This window comes from Malaclemys terrapin, chromosome 18 (genome assembly GCF_027887155.1).
Source record: "Malaclemys terrapin pileata isolate rMalTer1 chromosome 18, rMalTer1.hap1, whole genome shotgun sequence".
NCBI lineage: Eukaryota > Metazoa > Chordata > Testudines > Emydidae > Malaclemys > Malaclemys terrapin.
The window spans coordinates 4,125,691-4,148,990 of NC_071522.1; the positions used below are offsets into that span (position 1 = coordinate 4,125,691).

At 41.4% G+C, this 23,300-nt stretch overlaps 1 protein-coding gene across 2 annotated transcripts in view; it reads left to right on the top strand.

The window, feature by feature from the left end:
• The window catches only part of ULK2 (unc-51 like autophagy activating kinase 2), a 53,617-nt gene that overhangs the window by 24,760 nt on the left and 5,557 nt on the right, over positions 1-23,300 (top strand). For both annotated transcript variants that reach the window (XM_054008012.1, XM_054008013.1), the window contains 14 exons: positions 3,851-3,901; positions 4,270-4,355; positions 5,073-5,244; positions 6,418-6,478; positions 6,730-6,822; positions 12,705-12,842; positions 14,246-14,391; positions 14,638-14,718; positions 18,804-19,090; positions 19,207-19,400; positions 19,937-20,046; positions 20,918-21,070; positions 21,853-22,061; positions 22,936-23,114. In XM_054008012.1, coding sequence (XP_053863987.1) covers positions 3,851-3,901; positions 4,270-4,355; positions 5,073-5,244; positions 6,418-6,478; positions 6,730-6,822; positions 12,705-12,842; positions 14,246-14,391; positions 14,638-14,718; positions 18,804-19,090; positions 19,207-19,400; positions 19,937-20,046; positions 20,918-21,070; positions 21,853-22,061; positions 22,936-23,114 — 1,960 coding nt within the window. The remainder of the gene's footprint in view (positions 1-3,850; positions 3,902-4,269; positions 4,356-5,072; positions 5,245-6,417; positions 6,479-6,729; positions 6,823-12,704; positions 12,843-14,245; positions 14,392-14,637; positions 14,719-18,803; positions 19,091-19,206; positions 19,401-19,936; positions 20,047-20,917; positions 21,071-21,852; positions 22,062-22,935; positions 23,115-23,300) is intronic.

The window sequence follows — 23,300 nt, forward strand, 5'->3', positions numbered from 1 at the left end:
ATAATTAAAGAAAAGCATTGAAATAGTGAGCTGGTGTACTATTTATAGCATTTCTTTTCTAATGTCTAGTTGTCATCTGTAATTGTTGGGGAATGTTTCCAACTAAACACTTGTTCTGCCAGGCCAGATTTCTATCTCTCACTGACCAGCTGTCACATGGTAGCTGTGTGCAGAGGAGCTGTGTTTTTCTGTCTGGTTTGGTTTGCATACTGTTTTCGAATGGATACAGCTGCCTTCATTGTGAGATACCTTAAATTTCATGTTAGTGATTTATAATTTGTTTTTAAAGTGCTCGTTTGGCTTTAGATTTGCTGAAAACATTTTCCATACCACGTTGATTAGAGAAATACAGCTTACACAAAATTGGATTCTCCCTTTGCTTTCCCATGTAAAGCATATACATGATGCTGTATGTCAACACATCTCTGTTTTAACAGTGGTATATAGATCGTGTCTGGTTTGAGCTCACACCTATATGATCTGTGTGTATATGTAGAAGGGGCATGAAGGACTAATGTAACACTAGCTTTGTTCGTATTCGGCAGAGAATGAGTTCAAGTATCTATTATGCCTGGGATGATTTGTTTACAGATTTCTATATTTTTCTTATGCTCAGAATTAGTTCTAATAGAGAATTAACAATGACTGTTAAAGCATAGGAAGAGCAGAAAATAGTCCAGTCAGAAATGTAATAGACATGGCTGTGAGCTTGTAAAATCTGAATGCTTTATGTGCTGCTTGCTCCCTACACAATAAATACAACTTTGTGGATTCTGCTTGTGGAACTGTGCCATCACAACTTAACTGCCCATGCAAGCTTAGGCATTGTATATCATTTATGCAAATATAGAAATTGAGTCACAATTTGGCCTGTGTTGTTCCTGTGTATATGCAATGAGGAGGCTGGGGAGGCGAATATTCACAATAGGCTTTTGAATTCTTCACTAGATTCTTAAGGTTTTCTTCATATAAGAATATTTTTAATTCTTGCTGTGTTCCACTGTTGGAGTTCTTGCAGGATATCTCAAAAAACAAAAATGCATTTTACCTAATTCAGACCAAAAAAATTAATAACAGAATAGCTAAGTTCCTGATCCTGCAGTTTTTTACTACAGTGATTAGTCTTGTTGAAATCAGTAACAGTATTTATAGTAAGTGCTGCACCTAGTAGGAAGTTTTGCAGAATCTGGCCCTTAGCAAAATCTGGATAAAATACCACATACTATATTGACTGTTTCAGAAGAAGTTGATTTGTAAATTTACATGGATTAAGAGAAGTCAACACATCACAAATGCTGATTTTTATGATACCAATAAGTAACAATTCACAACTAATCTACAGCACAAAGTTATAAATCTTCTTCCCAATCAGATATTCTGATACAGATGAGTTATTGAATTGATTAATGAAATGCAACCAGTACTAGCCAAAGTGAGCATATAACTTAGCTGTCACCTAACGCCTTACTTTTGATTTGGGTTTTGGGGGGGGCATCTGATATCAGATAGGGAAGCCCTGTCACTTGACTTTTCAGCACTGCCATCTGGGAATAGTGGCTGGCAGTGATTGCTGAAACACATTTGGGGGACCTGGAACACGGAGCTGTTCCCCCGGTGCTGTTAAAGGAGCATTGAACTGTTTGTGGTGAGAGTCCCATGTGTCCCTTTGCTGCAGGGGTGGGGTCTTTCTCAGCTCACTGACAGCCAAGAAAGGACTTTAAAGGGGAGTGCATTAAATTTGAATTGCTTGTGTTTTGCTAAAATATAAACAGCATTTGAAATCCTGCCTATCACAGCATAACAGATTGGAACAGCAGGTGTTGTACCCAACTTCAGGAACACCTCATCCTCAGATAAAGTTAATCATTAGATTGCCAGTATTAAGCAACTATGCTCACTTCCTCCTATTGGGCTTTTGAAGAAAGTGCTGCTGCAGAAAGAGAGACTTGCTTAAGTCTAATGAGCAGCATTGTTGTGTTTTTTCTGCTTAATTGTTCTAAGCAAATTGTAAGCTCACAAAGATCTAGGACTGTCTTGCTTAGTTGATTCATTTTCCCTGTCTAATTAGTTGCCCGTCTCTTCTGGAACTATAAAGTGCTACCAAACTAGATGTGCCAAAGCAATTAAACATATCTCGATGTACCCAGTTTCTAATGACACATTCAAATATTTCTGTTGTTGGAAGCAATAACCAATGAATTGCTCAAGTTCATTGCACAAATTGTTGAGAAAAATTAAGTTAATTCCCCTTTAAACTAAGAAACCAGCTACAGAGGCAGCGTGCTCTGCCCCTTGGGGAGTGGAAGGGAGAATGCCTCATGCTGTTGTGCAGTAGCACTGATGAGTTCAAAATTAATTTGATTCAGTCGCTGGCCACAACATGAGGGTTTGCAAAAGGGGGAGCACTTAGTGGTGCCAAAGGTAAGGGAGCTTCCCATTCTGATAAGCAACACGGAACTGAATTATTGTAGGGTTACTGAACGCCATCTGCTAGTGACTGACTGTGCAAACATTGCCCATTTGTACATATCAGTTATTTATGACTAGGGTTACCATATTGCAGTCCTGGAAAAAGAGGACGCTCCAAGGGGCCCCGGCCCTGCCCCAACTCCGCCCCTTCCCTGCCCTGACTCCGCCCCAACTCCGACCCTTCCCCAAAGTCCCAGCCCCAACTCCGCCCCCTTCCCTGAACACTCCGCCCCCCTGTTCCTCCCCCTCCCCTGCTTCCCGCGAATCAAATGTTCGCGGGATGCCTGAAGCAGGCAGGCAGCAGGTAAGCTGGGGCGGCAGGGGAGTGGTGGAGCGCGAGGAGGCACGGCCCAGTCCGGCCCCTCCAGCGGCCGGCCATCAGGCTCTGGCCCGGTGGCTCCAGCCTGGCTCGGCTCGGGCCCTGGGGCGCTGGCCCCGGTTCCAGCTGAGTGGCTCCGGCCCGGCCCCGGCCGAGCATCCCCGGCCCCGGCACTAGCGACTCCAGCTCGGCTCTGGCCCAGCCCCAGTCCTGGCAGAGCGGCGCCAGCCAGCGGCCAAGCACCCCCAGCCCTGGTCGCTCCAGCCTGGCTCGGGCCCCGGTTCCAGCCGAGCAGCTCCGGCCCTGCCGGCGGCCAAGCACCCCCGGCCCCACCGGCCCCAGCTGAGCGGCTCTGGCCCAGCCCTGGCCGAGCGGTGCCGGCCGGCGGACGAGCATCCCCCAGTCCCAGCGGCTCCGGCCTGGCTCGGCTCGGGCTCCGGTTCCAGCCGAGCGGCTCCAACCTGGCCCTGGCCGGCGGCCGAGCACCCCCAGCCCCGGTCCCCGCGGCTTCGACCCAGCTCGGCTCGGGCTCTGGTTCCGGCTGAGCAGTGCCGGCTGGCGGCAGCATCCGAGCTCGCAGCCGCCTCCTCCTGGGCTCCAGCTGCTGCTGCGCTGGGGAGAGCGGAGGGAGCCGGGAAAGTTGGAGCCCGAAGAGAAGGTGGTCCCCTTACCATGCCTCCCTATTTTCCCGGACATGTCCCACTTTTTGGAAATTCCTTCCGGACGGGGATTTGAGGACCAAAAATCCGGACGTGTCCAGAAAAATCCGGACGTATGGTAACCCTATTTATGACCCTAACATTGAGTCATAAAATGTCCCTTAAACATCCAATCTGATTCTCGTGCAAGCCACTTCTTTAAAGCTATTGACTGTATTTCCTTTCCAAGTGTAATAGCAACAAATAACCTGGAAGATTTTAATCTTTTATAAGTTCTTCAGCCTCTGGATGTGAAGTATTGATTCTGTGGAAGGGTAACCACTTATTTCCTTGTATGCTATAATGCAGATTCTAATATGGTTTGTAGGTTGACGCACATTTGTTCTCACCTTTTGTTTTGCAGAAGCGTTCTTCAACCACCCTTTCCTTGATCAGGTTTCAACAGTCAAAAAGTGTAAGTAGTTGCATTTTTCCACTTATTCTCATCAGTGAGGCATATTAGAAAAAATTATACTATTGAGTAGCATATTCTTTCTGAAACATCTTCCACAGATCAGCAGTCATGCTCCAGTGTTTAAAAAAAACCTGTAAAATCTTTGAGTGTCATGTTTGGTTGAAATGTAGTTGCCATTTATGCATTTCTTAGGCATTTCAGCTGGTCTTAAGTAGCATTGTGTGAATGCATTTTCCAAGGACATGCTGTGTACTTGAAGCTCTGGAAGTGTTTATAAATTAAAACCAGCAGTGAGGAAATCATTGCATTGTGTCAGTTCAATTGTTTGAAAATTCATCTAAAATCTCAATCCTCTCTTCTTCCTCCAGCTTGCCCTGTGCCAGTGCCCACATATGCAGGCTCAATATCTGGCAGCTCCTGTGGTAGTTCTCCTTGTCGTTTTGCTTCTCCTCCTGTAAGTTCTCTGTTTTGCTTCAAGAATAACCCTTGTCAAAAACATATTCCTCCGTTTGCTGTTATATGCGGGCAGAAATTGTCAAATCTCCTCTAACTTGTTTTTTAATTTTAGCTCTGATCATCTAAACAGTTACCTTAAAAAAAGGCAGAGCAAACAGTATGGCTGTCTTTTAGTGCAGCAGTTTTATAAAGGTTTTCAATCCTTTCCCATTCTTCATGCTTTTTTATAAAAGACTGTGCCAGATCATTAGTTGTGCTGGTGTGAATGCCAACACAGTGAATGAGCTTCCCAGGTAATCCTTGGAGAGCCTCTTTCTGGGCTCTTACTAGGTCCATGAAGAATGATGATCGAATGAATAACTTCAGAGTCAGTACCCATTACCTATCTGAATGTGAAATTGTCCGTCTGAAATGACACCTAAGTTGGCTTCAATATATCTTTCAAAAAAGGTTTTCTTTACATACATATTTAATAAGGTTCCTTGCCATCTGAAAAGGGTCTCACAATTCAAATTAAAATTAGTATTTTTAAAAGACTTTGGAGAATTTTTATAATTTAAATGCATATATTTTTCACCTTTACTTTTGTTCCCTATATTCTTTCCAGCTAGCTAAAGCAGGGTAGCATTCACCTTATTGTATTGTGAGCCTGCCCTCTAAAGGGAGATCCTGCATCGTGAACCATTTGGACTTATGATTCTCACTTTTTCTTCAGTCCTTGCCAGACATGCAGCATATTCAAGAAGACAACTTGTCTTCCCCACCATTGGGTCCTCCTAACTATCTTCAGGTATCCAAAGATTCTGCCAGCACCAGTAGCAAGAACTCTTCTTGTGACACAGATGATTTTGTTCTGGTTCCACACAACATCTCTTCAGATCACTCATGTAAGAATCTTCTTTATTTTGATGCTTAAGAACACTTTTCACACTCTTTTTTTAAAAATATTTTTGTATCCTATTGTTGGTTGCTCTTATTTTCTCCAAACCTATTTTAATTTATATTGGGAGCTTGTATCTTGATATTTTATTGTGCTTTCTTTCCAACGAATACCCTTCTGTTTATTGGAGAATGTATTTCATCATTTGTGAAAGAGTGAGGATTGGGTGTGCACCAGAGGTAGAAGGGTTAGTTTCTGTGTACATACCCCAGCATCTTAGCTTTTATTCTGTGCTGCTTATCAGAGTGCCTAAGGGCAATGATGGTATGTGGTTGAAATAAGGGTCCTTTAATTCACAGAGAATTCTGATTTATTAACACTGGAAAAAAAAAAAAGCCCATTGTGAATAAGGGATGCATAAAATCATTAAGTGTCCTAGCAGTTGAGGGTGGACATGCTGTAGCATGTGACTCATAGACCAGCTAAACATTGCCAGTCAAGCTTATAAGGTTCAGTTTCTTGCCTTTCTTCCGTCTGCAGCAACTTACTGTCTCAAGCTAAGAAACAACGAAAGACTAGACTTCACAACCATACAGTTTCACACAAGGCTTATAGTGTACATTGTGTTTCATGGTACTCAGTGTTTTCATTTTTGTTAAACTTGCATAGTGGCAACATAAGCCATGGATGTTTAGTGTTTTTGTTTTAATCACCTGCTTTCCCCATGCCACTGCAAATGTCTCCGTTTTTAAAAAATGTTGTGCAGTATCTTTGGGTCAGTTAAGTTGTTTTGTGTTCCAAGGAGTTTCTGGAGATCAGTGGTGTAGGTTTCGCAGTGCTGATATGCTATACCGTAACTAGTTATACTTTTCCTTAAATATTAGGATAATTTGGGAATAAAATCTTTCTGATATTACTTTTCAAAACCAGTCTGTTACAGAACCACTTTCTGTGTAATAACTTAAGTTTGGGTTAGATTTGGGATATCTTTTGTGAAATCATCTGTGAAGCAGTTCATATTATTTTGTTGCTAATATGGCAATAAAGTTTCTTAGTTTGCATGTATGTAAAGTATAATAGATATTAAAAGGATTTCATATAAGCAAGAATATTGAAGATACATCTTCAGGCCTTGACTAAATTACGTTGGTTTCAATTTGTTCTCTGCCTTTTTCTGTAGATGATATGCCATTGGGAGCAGCTGGCAGACGGGCTTCAAGCGACTTCATGATGTGTGGAGGGTATATGTGCTGGGTTTTATCGAACTAAGTTTCATAGTCTAAAACTGATGTTGTAGCACAGCTTTACAGTTGTTGGATTTTACATTGCTAAATGTGGACTTTCCACTGGAAGATGAATATGCCCAGTAGAACACAGTATGACTATTTAAATAGCTCGAAATCAGCAAGTTCTACAGAAATGTTTTTTTTTTTCTTTTTACAGATAGTTCTTCATATTCTGTGACAGTGTTTGTGGCTTCTTGTTTTAACAGGCAGTCACCATTAACCATTTCTGGAAGCTCAGGAACTTTACAGAAACCATCCTCAAGCTCCACCCGAAGTAGTTCTTCTGGTTCAGCTAACAGGTATGTTATTGAGTTGCTCTCCCATCTTTTTAATTTCTCTGTTGGTGTAGAGTTTGTTTGTTTTTTACTTCTGTTGCTTACTGGAAACTCATTTAGGATAGTGCTACTATCTAAGATCTTTCTTTAGTATTTGCTGTTAACTGTTTTAGCGGTAGAAGGTTGCTCAGTTAGCTTCTGGCTCAGATGCAGCCAATTAAGTTCCTTGAGGAAAGAGAGAATTTGTGTTTGGCTTTTTGATTAATTCTGAATGTCCCCAGCAGCAGTAGGTGCCCAGGCACAGCCCTCCAGAGAAGGGGTCTACGTGTCTGATTAGCATTACGTAGTAAACCACACCCATCTCCAGTTAGGGATACAGGACATTAAAAGCAGCTATTGAGCTATAAAAAGGGAGGCTGTTGCAGTTACATGTTGATAAACTGGTACACTGATGTGTGCAGTGTTGGTCCCAGGATATGAGAGACACAAGGTGGGTGAGGTAATATATTTTATTGGACCAACTTCTGGTGGTGAAAGGGACAAGCTTTTGAGCTACACAGACCTGAAGAAGAACTCTGTAGCTTGAAAGCTTGTCTCTTTCACCAACAGAAGTTGGTCCAATAAAAGGTATTACCTCATCCACCTTGTGTCTCTGGTACGCTGATAGCCATTGGCTTTTCAGACATACTAGAGTACATTAGTTTTTAATTGTTAGTGATCCACCAACATCCTTCAGTACCTTGGAAATCTGTGTTGATTAGCTAACTGTAAGGAGAAGATGGTTTACAATCCCTTTTTCTGTATGTGGAATTCTGCTTTGCAATATACCTGACTTAAATGTTCAAAACACTTCCCTCCGACTGTAACTGAAGACAAAGTTCTGGGTACAGCTTGTCAGATGATGATGTTGACAAACGGCTATTAATTTTTTTTTTTTAACTTGGTAACATTTGGAAAACATCATGTGTACCCATGCTTCTATTAGTATCTAAACAGGAGAATTAAATTTGTCATTTGATGAAATAATGCATTTCATAACCCAATTTTTGATACAAGAGAAAAAGTGGATGATTATCCAAATAGTGACTGCAGATATTGACTGTTTCCTTGGCTTATGCTAATGTTACAGGAAGATGATACTGCATTTTTGGGGGGGGGGGTTAGAAATGCTTGTCATAAGAAGAGAAGTTTATCTCTTTGTGCTGATCACAAAGCAGTTTGCAAAATTTGCTAACATATGGGCTGTTAAATATAAAAGGTGGAGCTTATATCTATTAAGGGCAGAGAAACAGAATAGCTGATTTTTTTTAATGACTTTTAGGTCTGAGTTGCCTTGTATGCAAAATATTGTAAGTATATTCTAAAAGCCTCTTTATACTCTAAATTAAAGTCAAAGTTAATGTTAATTGAAATTATGAAAAGTATTTTAGGTGCATTTCCACATTGGTGATGTCAGAGAGCCACTTATTTGTGCTGGCTAGCAACAGGTGTTTGGTATTCCAACTACAGGTTTTTTAATTACTGCTTGATCAAATTTTGAATGACTAGGTCTAGTTACTATAGGTGACCTGGTATCAGGTGACCTAACAGCGAAACTGGTTAAGAATATTGAGCTGCTTTGGATGTAGTTTGTTGAAAAAGTAGTGTGTGTATATGACTGATGGTTATGATATTCTGGTTTTATACAGTTCAAACTACAAGGCGATTTTGTTTTTCAAGCTGGGAAATATTCGTTTAAAGTTAATTACGAATTTTTCACCAAGTATAATTAAGTCCTATGGAGAAATGATTTTTTTTTCCTGATTGACTGGTTAAATTAATTTTACCAAACTGTGTAACTGTATGAATCATACCGAGGGTTGGACTTTGGGTGTAGGCTTCCACTGCCCTCCCAAGAATAGCTGTATGTTTCTTCAATGAAACAACGAGCAGGGAAATAGGTCACAACGTTGACTTTAAATTACTTAGTAGTTAATATTCAGGAGATGAAAAACGGTCAGCTCACTTTTTTTAGGGCGAAATGAACTTGCTGTACAAAGTCCAAGTAAATGAGCTTTGCACATAACAAAGAGGGAGTGAGGTCAGGTGGGGAGAGAACTTCACCCAACCCAACAGCATGACCTGAAGTGTCTGCATAGCCACCACCCCCTGCTACTGCTACAGATATAGTACCCTGTTTCCCCGAAAATAAGACATCCTCCGAAAATAAGGCCTACTTACAGTTTTGCCTCTCGTTGTAATATAAGGCATCCCCCCGATAATAAGACCTCCCCGATAATAAGGCATCCACCGATAATAAGGCATTTTTCATTTCTGAAAAATAAGACATCCCCTGAAAATAAGACCTAGCGCATCTTTGGGAGCAAAAATTAATATAAGACACTGTCTTATTTTCGGGGAAACAGGGTAACTGCTGCTCCCCCTGCGCTTGGAATTTAGACGTGGGGCATCTGCTTCTTGGCATTCCCCCATCATGCTACTGGATGCCTTTGTATAGATTCTGTGTACAGCCTGCCCACTATGCATGGAAGCTTTAGGCCCTTACATTCAGCATGTGGCCCTTAAAGCTGTGGTTTCATTACTGTCATTTGGCAGATTCACCACTGCGGCAGATGAGGTGCAGAATATCTTAATTGTTGCAAAGCTGAGAAACTTCTATAAATATGAGCTGGAGTTCTGCAGCCCAATGAGACTGCCAGAAAACTGTTGACAGAGTATTATCTGCTCAAATGTGCTCACAATGACTCCTGAATTAACAACAGTTTCTAGGCAAGAAGAGGCACTGCTTTCTATCATTAAGGAAGCACCATCCCCAGGGGAGTTGTAGATCATGTTATATTAGGAGATATTGTCACAACAGTTTTATCCATTTGTTTTGCTTCACTGTGTTAGACTGGGCTTGTCTTCACTACTCGCCTGGATTGGCGGGTAGAAATCGATCTCTCGGGGATCGAATTATCGCATCTCGTTGGGACGCGACAATCGATCCCCGAATCGACGCACATACTCCACCAGCTCAGGTACTCCCCCGTCGACGGGGGAGCCGTGGCGGTCGATTTGCCGCCATCCTCACAGCTGGGTAAGTCGGCTCGGATACGTTGAATTCAGCTACGCTATTCGCGAAGCTGAATTTGCGTATCTTAAATTGATTTTCTCCCCCTCCCCCCAGTGTAGATCTAGCCTCTGAGTAAAGCAAGTCATGAGATCCTTAAAAGGTTTAAAGAAGAACAGGAGTACTTGTGGCACCTTAGAGACTAACAAATTTATTAGAGCATAAGCTTTCGTGGACTACAGCCCACTTCTTCGGATGCATATATAAGCTTATGCTCTAATAAATTTGTTAGTCTCTAAGGTGCCACAAGTACTCCTGTTCTTCTTTTTGCGGATACAGACTAACACGGCTGTTACTCTGAAACTTAAAAGGTTTAGTGAATGGGAATTCAGTGCTGTATAAGGAAGCAGTATTTCATATAATGGAATGGCAAAGTAATGAATGCAGCTGTTTCAAAATAATATCAAGAATCCAGATTTCAATAGAACCAAAGCCAGGCAGTGGTTGCGGTGACTGCTCATTTCCTTCAGCTTTAGCAAGGTGGGTAGGAAAAATTGTTGCTTTTTGTCTACTTCTGTCTGCCGCTTCCTTCCCCTGAGAGAGTGAATTTCTTTCTGAATAATAGATGACTTGGCACTTCTGCCTGCTTGTGTCTCTCAGCTTTCTGTTATGCTGACTGGCTGCTCCTCTGTTCTATCACTGAGTGTTTCTTCCAGTGGTTTTCTGCAGCTCCTTGAAGGAGAATCTCATTAGACCAGAACATGCATGGTGGAATAGCTCAAATCTAGCTGGAGGGAGGGAACAGAAGGTTCATCTGGAAGATGAAAATAGTTCTAAATTCTTTTGAAATTGACTACTTCAGGAGGACCCTGGCTGTCTGATTAGAGTTAGCTTCCACACAGGAGTGCACGGATGTCCTTTCCTCCTTCCAGTTTGCCTTCTATTCTGTTCCTCTGTTTGCTACTTCCCCCTTCCTTTTGCTTCACACTGTTGAGTTCTTTCCCTTCTCACTACCTTCTCTAAAGTTCCTTTGTGGGCCCAACTATGCCCCTGTTGCTCCCACCGCAGTTCCTAGGCTAGATTACCAGCAAGGGTTCTCTTCCCCCTCTTTAGGGGTGAGGTAGGCTGAGGCGGATTTTTGGGCACATCATCATGAAGGTACCCTTGGGGTTAAAGCCAAGGTTAGAAGAATTGGTCCTTATAGTCTGTGCTTTTTTGCGATTACACTGAGGTGGTCCTTTCTCCCAATCTTCAGTATCTGTGTGGAGTTTGTCATTCAGTCGTCTGTAGCTGGCTTCTGGAAAGAAATGTTATGAGCTGTATGGGACGCAGGACTAGTACCAGTATGTGAAGTAATCTGCTGGACTTTCAGTTTCTTGGTATATAAAACTTGCTGAGGGATTTCAGTTTATAAAGGTGAGAAACCAATATCAGAAAAGAGTAGGAGTATTGCTTTGGCAATAGGGTTAGCCAAAGGAAGTACATTCTAGAAAAATACTGTTATGTCTGGCGTATATGTATCAATTTCCCCAACAACTGAATAACCCTATGCTTTTCTCCTGTACTGTTGTTTGGTTTGCTGTTAGTAAAATTCAGTGAAGTGTGAGAGTCATTAGTCTAGAATCACCAGTGCTTCCTTCATCAGCATGAAAGCATTGGGTTTTTTTGGGAATGGAGGACATCCTTCAAGATGCTACATAAAATTTGGTGCATTTAGGTAGTTTGTCTTCGTCTGCTGAAGCAGAATACCTAATAAAGGCTGGCATGTTTTACACACTAGTTATCCAAGGGGAAGAATGAGAGAGCCATGCGGGACAGGAGGGAGACCGCATCTGAGACAGAGAAAAAAAGACCTTAAAAAGGACAGACAAATCTCACTGGGTCTTACTTTAAAAAGACAAAACAAACTTGAACAGGTTTTATATTGTATATTCACAAGTTACCTTTGTCCTGGATAGAAGAAAAGCTATGAATCGATTTTTAATGTAAACTAATGCATTATAAATTAGAAAATGATTGAAATTAAATATCAATCACACAGTGCTTGTAAAAATGGTTTGATTGCAATCCTTCCGATAATTTTTTTCTCTCTGAGGTTGGTAGTTTGTTTGAGGGACCAGATAGAATACCTTGTCTTACTTGGAGGAATCTGTTAATTGGAAAATGTGCTTGTTATGTTTTTACTTGAAAGTGGTGATTGCTGGTTAAATTCTTATCATGGAGAAAGTTGATCCACTTATCAAAACTAACTTTGAGAGATAAGTCACTGACGCTTATTAACTGAAGTACATAAAACTCATCTACAGCTTGATGAAATGGTTTAGTGTTCAGGTGTGTTTTGGTCACTTTGTGCACGTAGGAGTTGATTACGTAACATGTTTTCTTTTTATGAATTCACAATGTCTCTTGGGAAATCTCTGATTGTGCCTTAGTAGCTTTTGTAAACATGTCAGTCAATTTTGCTCTTGAACTTCCTGTTCTTTACACAGTGGGTTTTCCTAGAACCACTTTGTTTTGAAAGATAGTGAACAGAGGAGTCTGACTGGGAGGAATGGAGTTCTGCTGATCTGCAGACTGTGTTGCATGATTGATTCTACCAGTTAGTGTTGCAGTTCTCTGCACTCAGAAGGCCAGTGTAAGAAAAGCTCATTAGTGGCAAACTGGTCTTGATCTTGCTTTGTAAGTGATTGAGCCAAACTTGGATAAACTGCAGACTGTGTTGTCTACATGTTCTGCAAAACTGGAGTTTATTTGCCTGTTTCTGGGATTTTCTTTAAATACTGACAATGGTACAAATTAGCAAGAGACCCACTTACCAGCAGTCATTTCCTCTCTCAATACCTTCCAACTTCAGACAATGTCAGCCTTCAGTGTCCCCACGCAGCGAAACGGCACCTATTCCAGTTCCCACTCAGTTGCGGAATTATCAGCGTATAGAGCAGAATCTCACATCTACTGCCAGCCCTGTGTCAAACCCCCATGGATCACCGAGGTGAGTTATTCCTTTTTCTCATGGCCTTCCTTTGTGTTTATACACTGAAAGATGGCCTGCTTTCTTGCATAGTAAACTACTGCCAGAGTTACATTTTGTGTAAGCTGAATTATACGAAGAGTTTAAATGTTTTGCACGGAATAATTCAAAACAGACTTTAGAATGAGTACAATGTATTAGTTCATCACAATTTGCAGTTAGATGGCTGGCAGTGTAGTGAGTTTTTCAGTAAAAGAGAAGTAGAGAAGCCCTAGAATATACTTGTTTTTTCCACTCTAAAATGTTGCCCAAAGAAGTAAAAGGATGAGTTCTTGCTCTCTTCTTTGTATGTGCTATAGCATTATGACATGCACTGAAATGTCAGTAATAAGTTCTTCTGTTCTTATTTCACACGTTAATGATAGGATGAATGCATGCATTGTTTTATTAGTACATCAGGGGACAGATTATAGTATGTGAGTTGTTAATTGGCGCTTCATCATAATAAAAAGCTCTTCTTGCGAACTAGACTTGCTGTTTCCTGGTCCACTCCCAAACTTTCACTCTTTGTCCTGTACAGTATTCTATAGAGCCTTGGGAGTGGGACAGAAACTGCCCCCCCTTTCAAAAGGTTTACTACACTCCTTTTCTTTGAGTAAGGTAAATGCTGCCAGAGACCTTCCCTTCTCAGTGTCTTCCTTTCTGGTCCTCTGACAACAGATTGCCCTGCTTCTTGTTGGCTGACTAACCCCACCACCTGCGTAAGGACTATTTGCAATGTGAGGATGGGCTCTCCAACCTCCCAGCCCATTTATCTTATTTCGGTACCCACTGGAGCCAGAACATTCGGTTCAAGAGACAGATAACTTGCAACCTAGTTTTTCTTTTTACAGTTATCTGGATTTTTCATGATTTCTAATTTTGAGGCTATACTGCTGCAGTGTGGCAAGGGCCTTACTTTGTTTTTAATAACTTGTTCCCAACAGCTGATCCGCATACCAGGTCCAGTACTTCAAACTCTTCTGATGAGTATATTCTAAGCTCCCTTTTCCTGCCTTAATGATCAGCATTTGTGTTGGAGTCTGTTGCTGTTGCCTGCTTTCCCACTCAATTGTGCATGCAGCAATGGGAGTTCACAGGGGTCCATGCTCTGTTGTGGGCTTAATTGCGCAGGCTATTACAACTAGTGTCTGAACTGGTAAAATGAGTTGTCTAAAGGTTGTGGTAAATGACTTCTAATTTGTCATATATTACAGCAGCGTCAAAAGTTGTGATTCCACTTTGTGACCAAAGGATATAAAATGCTGCTTATGTTTGGTGTGGAGGGTTCAGTTTAAGGCTCATTGATGCTTATCCAAATATGATTTTAATTTCATATGCTTCTCCAAAACGTCAAGAGTTTGTTTTGGGTTTGATCTTTTTAGATCTGCAGTGGTGAGGCGGTCTAATACCAGCCCCATGGGCTTTCTGAAGATGGGCTCCTGTTCACCAGTACCAGCAGACTCTGCGCAAGGTGTTGGACGCAGGCTGTCCACAGGGTCTTCGAGACCGTATTCTCCTTCGCCCTTAGGTAAGCTTACAAATCGGTAGATAACGAGGGGAGGTATCTCAGGAATAATACCTTTGACATGAGAGTATCTGGTAAATTCAAATCTTGTCCATTTAGATTTCATTTGCAAAAGTGGCTCATGTTAAGTGATTGTTTGAAGAAAGCCCGTTGAAAGGAAGCCTGCAGTCTGTTGTTCTCATGCTGTTGTCCTTCCTGCCTCAGAAAGGCAGAAATGTAAACTTCTATTCTTGCTTTTAATTTGCTTAGTTGGAACCATACCCGAGCAGCTTGGGCACTGTTGCTGTGGTCAACCTCAAGGGCACGAATCAAGGAGTAGAAACGCCTCAGGTGAGTGGCATTAGGCCAAGTTCCATTTCACTATACACCTGAAAGCACTGGATGAAGTTGGGTTTTAGTCCCACTTTATAGACAGCCTTTCTGTGTCTCCATTACCCCCAAGTGGCTTACCAAAGGTTCCAGGGTAAGTTGGTAGTATTTAGAACAAGGACCTACGTCACCAATCTCCAGCCCTGTAGTCCGTCCGCAAGACCGTAAGAAATTGACTCGTCTCTGTAGTTCACAATATTAAAGAACCGCTCTTTATTCTGGTCCCCTGCAAGTTATTAACCAAGGATGGAAATGAATTTGGAATATAATCAGTAACAGTAAAGTACTTCTTGAAATGTGGTTGTGATAGATCAGCGTGTCATGAGAAATGACAGCAAGAAATATTAGTGTCTGTGTTCAACATTCCCATCCTCATTCCCTCAGGGAACTGACTAGTGTCTGACATTAATGTTGCTAGGCATTCAATGAACTTAGTTCATCATAAACCATCTAGGCATGCAGGCAGCAAACTGAGGAAGGAGGAGATAGGGATTCATGCTGCTTTATTTGATACTATTTAAGATGGGTCCTACTGGAAGGACTACCCAAAAGGGATACAGAAGAATTGCTCAGAAGACACACTACACCATTTCTAACTGAGGTTTAAATAGTGACTTTGCCAGCAGGCTTGGTCCATTTCTCTCCTGCTCAAGGGGCACTTATGTCTGAACTATCTAAAATGTTAAGTATCTTATTTTGAAATAGAACCATAGGATTAGAAGGAACTCCAAGGGTTATCTAGTCCAGCGGTTCTCAACCAGGGGTCTGTGGCCCCCTCAGGGGCCGCAAGCCGGTTTCAGAGGGTCTGCCAAGCAGGACCAGTGTTAGACTTGCTGGGGCCCGAGGCAGAGAGCCGAAGCCTCACTGCATAGGCTGAAGCCTGTGGCCCGGAGCCCAGCCACCTGGGGCTGAAGCTGAAGCCTGAGCAACGTAGCTTTGTGTGGGCCCCTGTGGCCCCAGGCAATTGCCCTGGCTTTTATATGCAGAAAACCAGTAGTTGTGACACAGGCGGGCCATGGAGTTTTTATAGCATGTTGGGGTGGGCCTCAGAAAAAAGTTGAGAACCCCTGATCTAGTCGAACCCCCTGCCAATATGCAGGATTTGTTGTGTCTAAACCATCCAAGAAAGATGGCTATCCAGCCTCTTTTTGAAATCCTCCAGTGAAGGAGCATCCACAGCGTCCCTAGGCAGTCTGCTGCATTGTCCTACTGTTCTTAGAGTTACGAAGTTTTTCCTGAGATTTAATCTAAATCTCTTATGCGGTAGGTAAGATGTTTAAATGTTAAGATATGCTGTTGAATTTTTTTTGTTTACTTGAAACTTGTTTCCCAAAACTGCCCTCTGGTAAAGAAATCTTTCACTTCTAAGACAAATGTAGCTAGTAGCCAAACATGTTTAATATCTGACAACTGTTCAGCCTGTGTGAAATGAGTTCTGTGTCCACGGTGGTTCCATGTCACAAAAATAACCGGCACAGTTAGTATTCATATTAGCAGTCTCCACAGAGGTCAAGGAATGTGACTAGGTCTGCAGACTGAAATATCCTCTTGCTTCAAAAGATGATCCCTCCAGAATATGATTAAGCCACTTCCTAAGTTGTACGTGTATCTATTCTTGACTTAAATAGGGGTTTATAGGACTGTTAATTTAGCACCAGCAACAAATTCACTTAAACATGTACCCTGCCACAACTCAGTTCTTCTCTTTTTATAGCCTCTTGAGTGTTTAAATTATTTTACCTCCTATTAATGAACTGCTTAAGTCCTTTTCATATTTGACTTGTACCACTTCTTAATATTAAAAGATTCTGGTATTTTTAATTGTAAAATACCGTAAACTGCAGTTATCTGTCTTAAGCATTTAAATGGGTATTCAAATTCAAAACCCATTGAAATCATGGCTGCGCAGAGATATAGTGAAATACCATCACCATTTCTGAGGAATTGAAAATGTTCTCCTGTACGTAGTTGTTTCGGCCAACAAAGGAGAGAGAGCAATTTACAAAAGAATCTAAAAACTTTGAATTCAAAAACATCAGCCAATGTCTCTTTGAGACTTGGATTTCTGAAGTGACAGATGATGAGTTTCTAAACTCTCCAGCAGAAGAGTGAAGGGATTTCAAACAATCAAAACTGCTGGCTGAGAATTCAGAGGGAGAATCTGACATGAGCACTCTGGAATTGTGGGCAAGCAGGTTATTTCCAAAACAGTCATTGCTTAATGGAATGGAATCAAATCAAAGTGAGGTTGGTCACAGTCACTTTAACTATAGTAAATGTAGGCCTCATAAGGTAATTAAAAGACTTGGCTAAATAGTTACAGGCACTTCATTGAATGAACTTGGAAGAAGGTTTAAGATGAGTGGTTTTGGAAGCACCGGTTTATGAAACAGAACCTGAATTCAAAAAACTGTTGATTTGGCTTCCTCTTAAAAAACAGATATATTGCCATGTTACTATACAGTATAGCATGGAAAACAAGCAAAGAAATTAACCACTGTGGTGTATTTTCAAAGTTCTTCAATTTAACTTAAAGATAAGTGAAATTGTTAGCACTTCACTGTCAGAGTTGTTTAAGATTGTGAAGAGGTACGTGTTATCAGCAAGGCTGTGACCATGAGACTTCAGTATTCTGTACAATCCTCACTTGGTGCAATACCTCATCTGAAATATAAGAGGGTGCCATCAAATTTCAATCTATATAACTGATGGCATTGATAACTGGCCATTTTGAGTTTGAAGCTTGATATTAACAAACTAGTTCCATTCCCATTAGGAACACGGAATTTACAGCATCGCATTTTAATGCTCCACCTGGAACTTCAGCTGCACAGACAGAAAATACTGCCCTTAGGAAGGGCACCTCTTTGTGGGTGCAACTTTTGAGAGCATACTCCTTACTCAAAGCTCATTATTTAACCAAATGGGTCCTAAAGCTCCTTGGTCTGGGTTTGCACAAGAAAAACCTGACATTTGTGACAAGGAGTGGACTTGTTTAGGGCACAGAGGGTTTTGAAGAAACATTCCCTTTGGTGGAGGGTAGAAAACAAATGATCCAAGTAATGGCCCCTTGCATTACCTTGTTCTGTTAGTATCTGCAGTCTTTGCAGAAGCCATGAGATGAGTTGCCTTTTATGATTGGAGACTGTTTCATTAAACTTAAAAAAACAAAACAAAAAAACTTTAAATCCCTTTTGTGACTTATTATCAAAAGATTATCAGAATAGGAAAAAGTCAGAAGGGTGGGTTCCCTTCCTCCCTTCCTCACTTCCTATGCTTTTTTTCTTACCCATTTCCACCTTTAGTAATGACAAGTTTCAGAGTAACAGCCGTGTTAGTCTGTATCCGCAAAAAGAAGAACAGGAGTACTTGTGGCACCTTAGAGACTAACAAATTTATTAGAGCATAAGCTTTCGTGGACTACAGCCCACTTCTATATGCATCCGAAGAAGTGGGCTGTAGTCCACGAAAGCTTATGCTCTAATAAATTTGTTAGTCTCTAAGGTGCCACAAGTACTCCTGTTCTTACCTTTAGTAATGTTATGATTGAAAAGCTTTCCTTTAGTAATTACTGTCATTGTTTAAAGTAACTTCTCAGTCATACTGTCCTAAAAAATGTTCCCTTCAGATACTATATACAACAGTGTAATTCCATTACTCTTTCTTTTATCCGGGCTCTTGGCTGTTTAATTGAGAGTTAACCACGTGTTGTGCTGTACCTGTTGGAGCTGACCATTTCATTAATTATGGCTCAACTCTCCAGAGGTTCTGAAGCAACCAGTACAGCTGTCACCTTGAAATCCTGTCCCTTTGGACAATTGACCATGTTGTGTATCACTCCTCGATGTACGTCTAGCCTTTAGTTCGGGCAGTTGGCATTCTGAATCCACTCCTCCTGCCAGCTGATGAACAAACATATCTCACAACAATATAAAACTCTGTCCTTTCAGATTAACTTCAGAATCGCTTAATGGTTCATATTTTGTAGGACTGTTTTGAAGTCACTGCTAGCAGAATCACACTTTCTTCTTGGTGCCTCTTCCCAGGTTCTCCAATACCACAGTCTCAGTCACCACAGTCCCTCTTGATGGGAGCCAGGCTGCAGAGTACCCCGACTCTAACAGATATCTACCAGAACAAACAGAAGCTTCGAAAGCAACATTCAGACCCTGTATGCCCATCATATGCAGGGTATGGGTATAGCTACTCTCCACAGCCAAGTAGGCCAGTCAGCCTGGGAACATCACCTACAAAACATATGGGATCATCACCTAGGAGCTCAGAGTGGCTGTTTAAAACTCCATTACCAACAATTATTGGCTCTCCCACTAAGGTTTGTTAAACTTAATTCTGTCTGAAAAAAATTGTTACGATATAGTACTTACTTACAGCTATCTCAGTATCTGAGAATACTCACTTGTATGCTAACCAGATTCAATGCTTGTTTAGGCAACTGCTCCTTTCAAGATACCTAAGACTCAAGCATCCTCAAACTTGCTGGCCTTGGTTAGTCGTCAGGGTTCGGCGGATGTCCCATTGCAGTCTAAAGACATGACTGACCCAAGGGATTTCACGCACTTCCACACGACACAAGGAAGTGAAAAACAGGCAGTAGAACAGCACAGCAAGGCTCCCTTTGGCAGGTAGAAATCATATCTGTTTACAAACTGCAGACATTGTGTAGGCATAACTTGTCTATAGAATTGCCATGCTGTTCTGAAACCAGAGTGCTGTTGCGTGCAATTTATAGCCTATGGTTTGTTTTGAGATGTTTCTTGCTATGGAGACATTGGAGGTTAGTGTGTACCACAGAAACCTCACGTGCAGTGTAAAAAAAATAGTGTTGACATCCTGGACTGCTTCACCGTATTGCTGTTAAGTTCCCTTTTATTTGTTTTGATCGTCTAAATTTGGAGTTCTAGTCCCCACCATTAGCCTCCTTCTAGTTTTTACTTCAGAATTCTGATAAACTTAATATGGCTAAACTTGAAATACTGTCTTAACCTTTGGGGTCTTTGCACGATTGTAGTCAGTTTTATTTCAGTAAGTCCAGTGTTGATACTACAGAGAATTCTTGAAATCAGATGTGTAACATCTACCACAAAGCCATCCTCAGTTGTGAGGTGCAGAGGAGGCTACATTGAGAATTTTTTCCATTTTCATTTGCTTTTCTGTGTAGATCTGTCAGTACTGGGAAGTTGTCAGATCAGCAAGCGAAGACTATCCTTGGTGGCCAGTTATATCAGGGCAGCACAGACAGCCTCAATGCTGAGCGACCAATGGATACAGGTAAATTCAGATATTATTGTAGTTTAACGCATACAGCCCAATTATCATTCCATCAGTATTAGGAGTTTTTATGGACATTCTCACTGGTTAAAGTGGTTGCTGTGTCACCAACACTCATGTTGGTTCTGAAAATACTTGGACACAAACATAAACTGTTCAGAAGATTTCTGCATGTGTATGTTGAATATCTTTATAAAGCACCATGTATAGTTGGGCACTGTCTGTAAATAGGAGCGTCCCAGAACTGCCCTAATGATAAAAATATCAGAACTGGGTATGCTCATTTGGGGTTGTTTTTTCAATACCTCTGTTGCAACTCCATCTTCTTATTCCAGCTTGTTTTCTCATGGAGGTTAGCTTCCATCATGCTGGCTTGTCTTCCATCATGCTGGCTTCTAAGACTAGTGATTGTGCCTTCCATAAACTAGTCAACAGAGAATGCTGTACCAACCTAATGGCTAGAATTCCCAATGTTTTTTTGAAACCAGGGTGCTATCCATGGAGGCCTGACTCTTTTTTCAGCCTCCTTCCTGCCTATCTTATTTTCTATAGCATCTATTTCCATAGGGTCTAAGCACTGTCTCCAGGTTTTCAAAAGTAATCTCTAGTTCTCTTCCACGAGGAGAAGAGTTTAGAGCTAAGAGCAAATTTAGTTTCAAGTGGAACTTGGAAGGGGATGTGAAAGCTAAGGGTGCATCTTAGTTCTGTTTGTGTTCAGCCAAGTGGCCCAGCACTACTTGTGGCATATGGTATTATTTGCTGTCAGACTTCAAAGATGCCCTCATTTTTCCCCAGTCTAGTCCAAAGTCTGGTTCTGTTTCAGAGAGTGCTGTGTATTGTATCATCATACCATGTAAACCTTTTATTCCAGCTCCAGCAGGGGCCTGTGGAATTGCAATGGCACCTCCTTCCATGGGAACTGGAGCAAGTTCTAGGGCAGTAATGTTTACTGTGGGTTCCCCTCCAAACAGTGCTACCCCTCCTACTTGCACCCATATGGTCCTCAGAACTAGAACAACTTCAGGTAAGACACCCCTTTCAAACAATGTATCTTTGGCAAATGTAATGCCTAAATTTGTAAGCTCTTTGGAACTGGGACCTGATTCTTCACCCGTGTTTGTAAGGTGCATGGCACAGTAGGGCCTCGGGACAATGCTGTAGCAGGTGTTAAACAATAATCAGGACTAGAGAGGAATGTCAGTCTAAGTCTTCTGACTTTTTCTCTCCTTAAGAGAGGGGTAGAGCTGCTAGTTGAACATTCTACAGTGTACATTTGTGACAGTCTACACCATGTCTGTGATGGGATCTAAAGTTGGTTCAGATGGCATACACAGTTGTTTGTTCCAAGATATAAAAAAGTAGATTTTTAAACCTGTTTCTGCCCTTTGGTGTTACACAGTATGCAAGGAATAATGCACAAGGTTTGCAAGCATACTGGATTCTAGCACACCTTAGTATGTGCTTTGAAATATAGAAGCCAACAGGCTAAATGCCTTTTTCCATTTGAAGTGTGGATGTCCAGCATATCTGCATAAGGGTGTTTTTGTGAACTTGATTCTGTCTGTCGAATTTGACCGGATACCTGCAGTCAGAATCCTTGTCAGCCAATCACTTTTTCTTCTCACAATGCCCATTTTATAAATCTTTACTGTCCAATAAGGACTGCTGCTTAGGTGCTGGACCGACGATATAAAGCATAACGAGAAACTTGTGAATTTGTGGTGACTTCTGCTTTATATTAACTTTAGCCCAGAGTTGCCAGTTAGACCAAGCTGTTGGACTGAACATGTTTTATTTTTCCTATAGTTGGATCAAACAGTTCTGGAGGGTCTCTCTGCTCTACTAGTGGCCGTGTATATATGGGCTCCCCTCCCGGTATTTATATGGGTTCTTCTCCTCCTGGAGCAGAGGCAGCTCCAAGTCTGAAGTACATGTCTTATGGTACTTCACCTCCCAGCTTAGAGGGTTTTATCACTTTTGAAGCTCCTGAACTGCCCGAGGAAACATTAATGGAGGTACAGAAAAATTAATGTTTTGTCATGTTTAATGCCAATAAATGATTACTTAGAAATGATGGAAATATGGCTGAGGATCTGCCTGAATAGTGCTTTTAATAGTTTCCTTTTTACTAGACAATATCCCTTTGTAAAGCTTGAAAAAAGTTCCCTCTCTGTTTGTCCTTTTCTCGCTGACAGTTATTCCTTGTATCTCCTGTCTTTTCATAGGTGACAAAATGAGCATGTCTGCTTTGGTTTAACAAAGCTTTCCACTGATAGGACACTATTTCAGTGCCAAATCAATGCACATGTGTGCTGAGTGACAGTGCACACCCTGCCATAGCTTACTGCTTGTCCAAAGCCAGCAAACAGGGAATTGTGCCAGCACTTTAATCATAATGAACCTAGTGATTGTAGATCTGAATTTAAATTGGAGTAAAGCAGACGTTAAATACTGAAGCTTTAGATCAACTATGTTGTTAGATACCAAATATGTTATACAATAAAAGCTGAACACTTCTTTTGGTTTCTCCTATACAAGTGTCTAGCATCCTTGTGGTTGCTGATTAAAATAATAAATAATACATGCCACTTGTGAGTTCGTTAGCCACTCTACAGATTGGTTTCAACAAACTTAGAGCTCAGTGTCCTACTCTTTGGGCATTTGTTACAAGGTTTTAGCGTACATCTGCAATATGTTTAGATTTGTTTTAAAAGCAAGATAATTCATCTCGATTCCCTTTGACCTAGTGGGTTCTTGAGTTCCTGCTATTGGTATTAATACTGTGTGTGTTGCACAGTGTTGCCGAGATGCTGACTATTCCCCAGATAGCTGCCATGTATTTGCCACATGGCCTATTGTGATTAAATTGTCTTCTTTTCCTTCTGACAGAGAGAACATACAGATACACTGCGTCATCTGAACATGATGCTGACATTTATAGAATGTGTACTGGACCTGACAGCAGTACGGGGAGGAAACCCAGAACTGTGCACCTCTGCAGTGTCATTGTATCAGATTCAGGAGAGTGTGGTTGTTGATCAGATAAGCCAGCTAAGCAAAGAATGGGGGTAGGTATTTGGCTAAGTAGTTGTTATAGAATTAGTGAATTTCAGATGAATTTATATGTCTGCGCATGACAGTCCTCGTTTTGACTTTGTCAGAAGTGACCTTTCTGCTTTAGGGAACGTTTGGTGGTAGTATGAACGTTCTTTAACAACTGAAAAGCAAAGAGGCCCATAGAGTGGCAGAGGAAA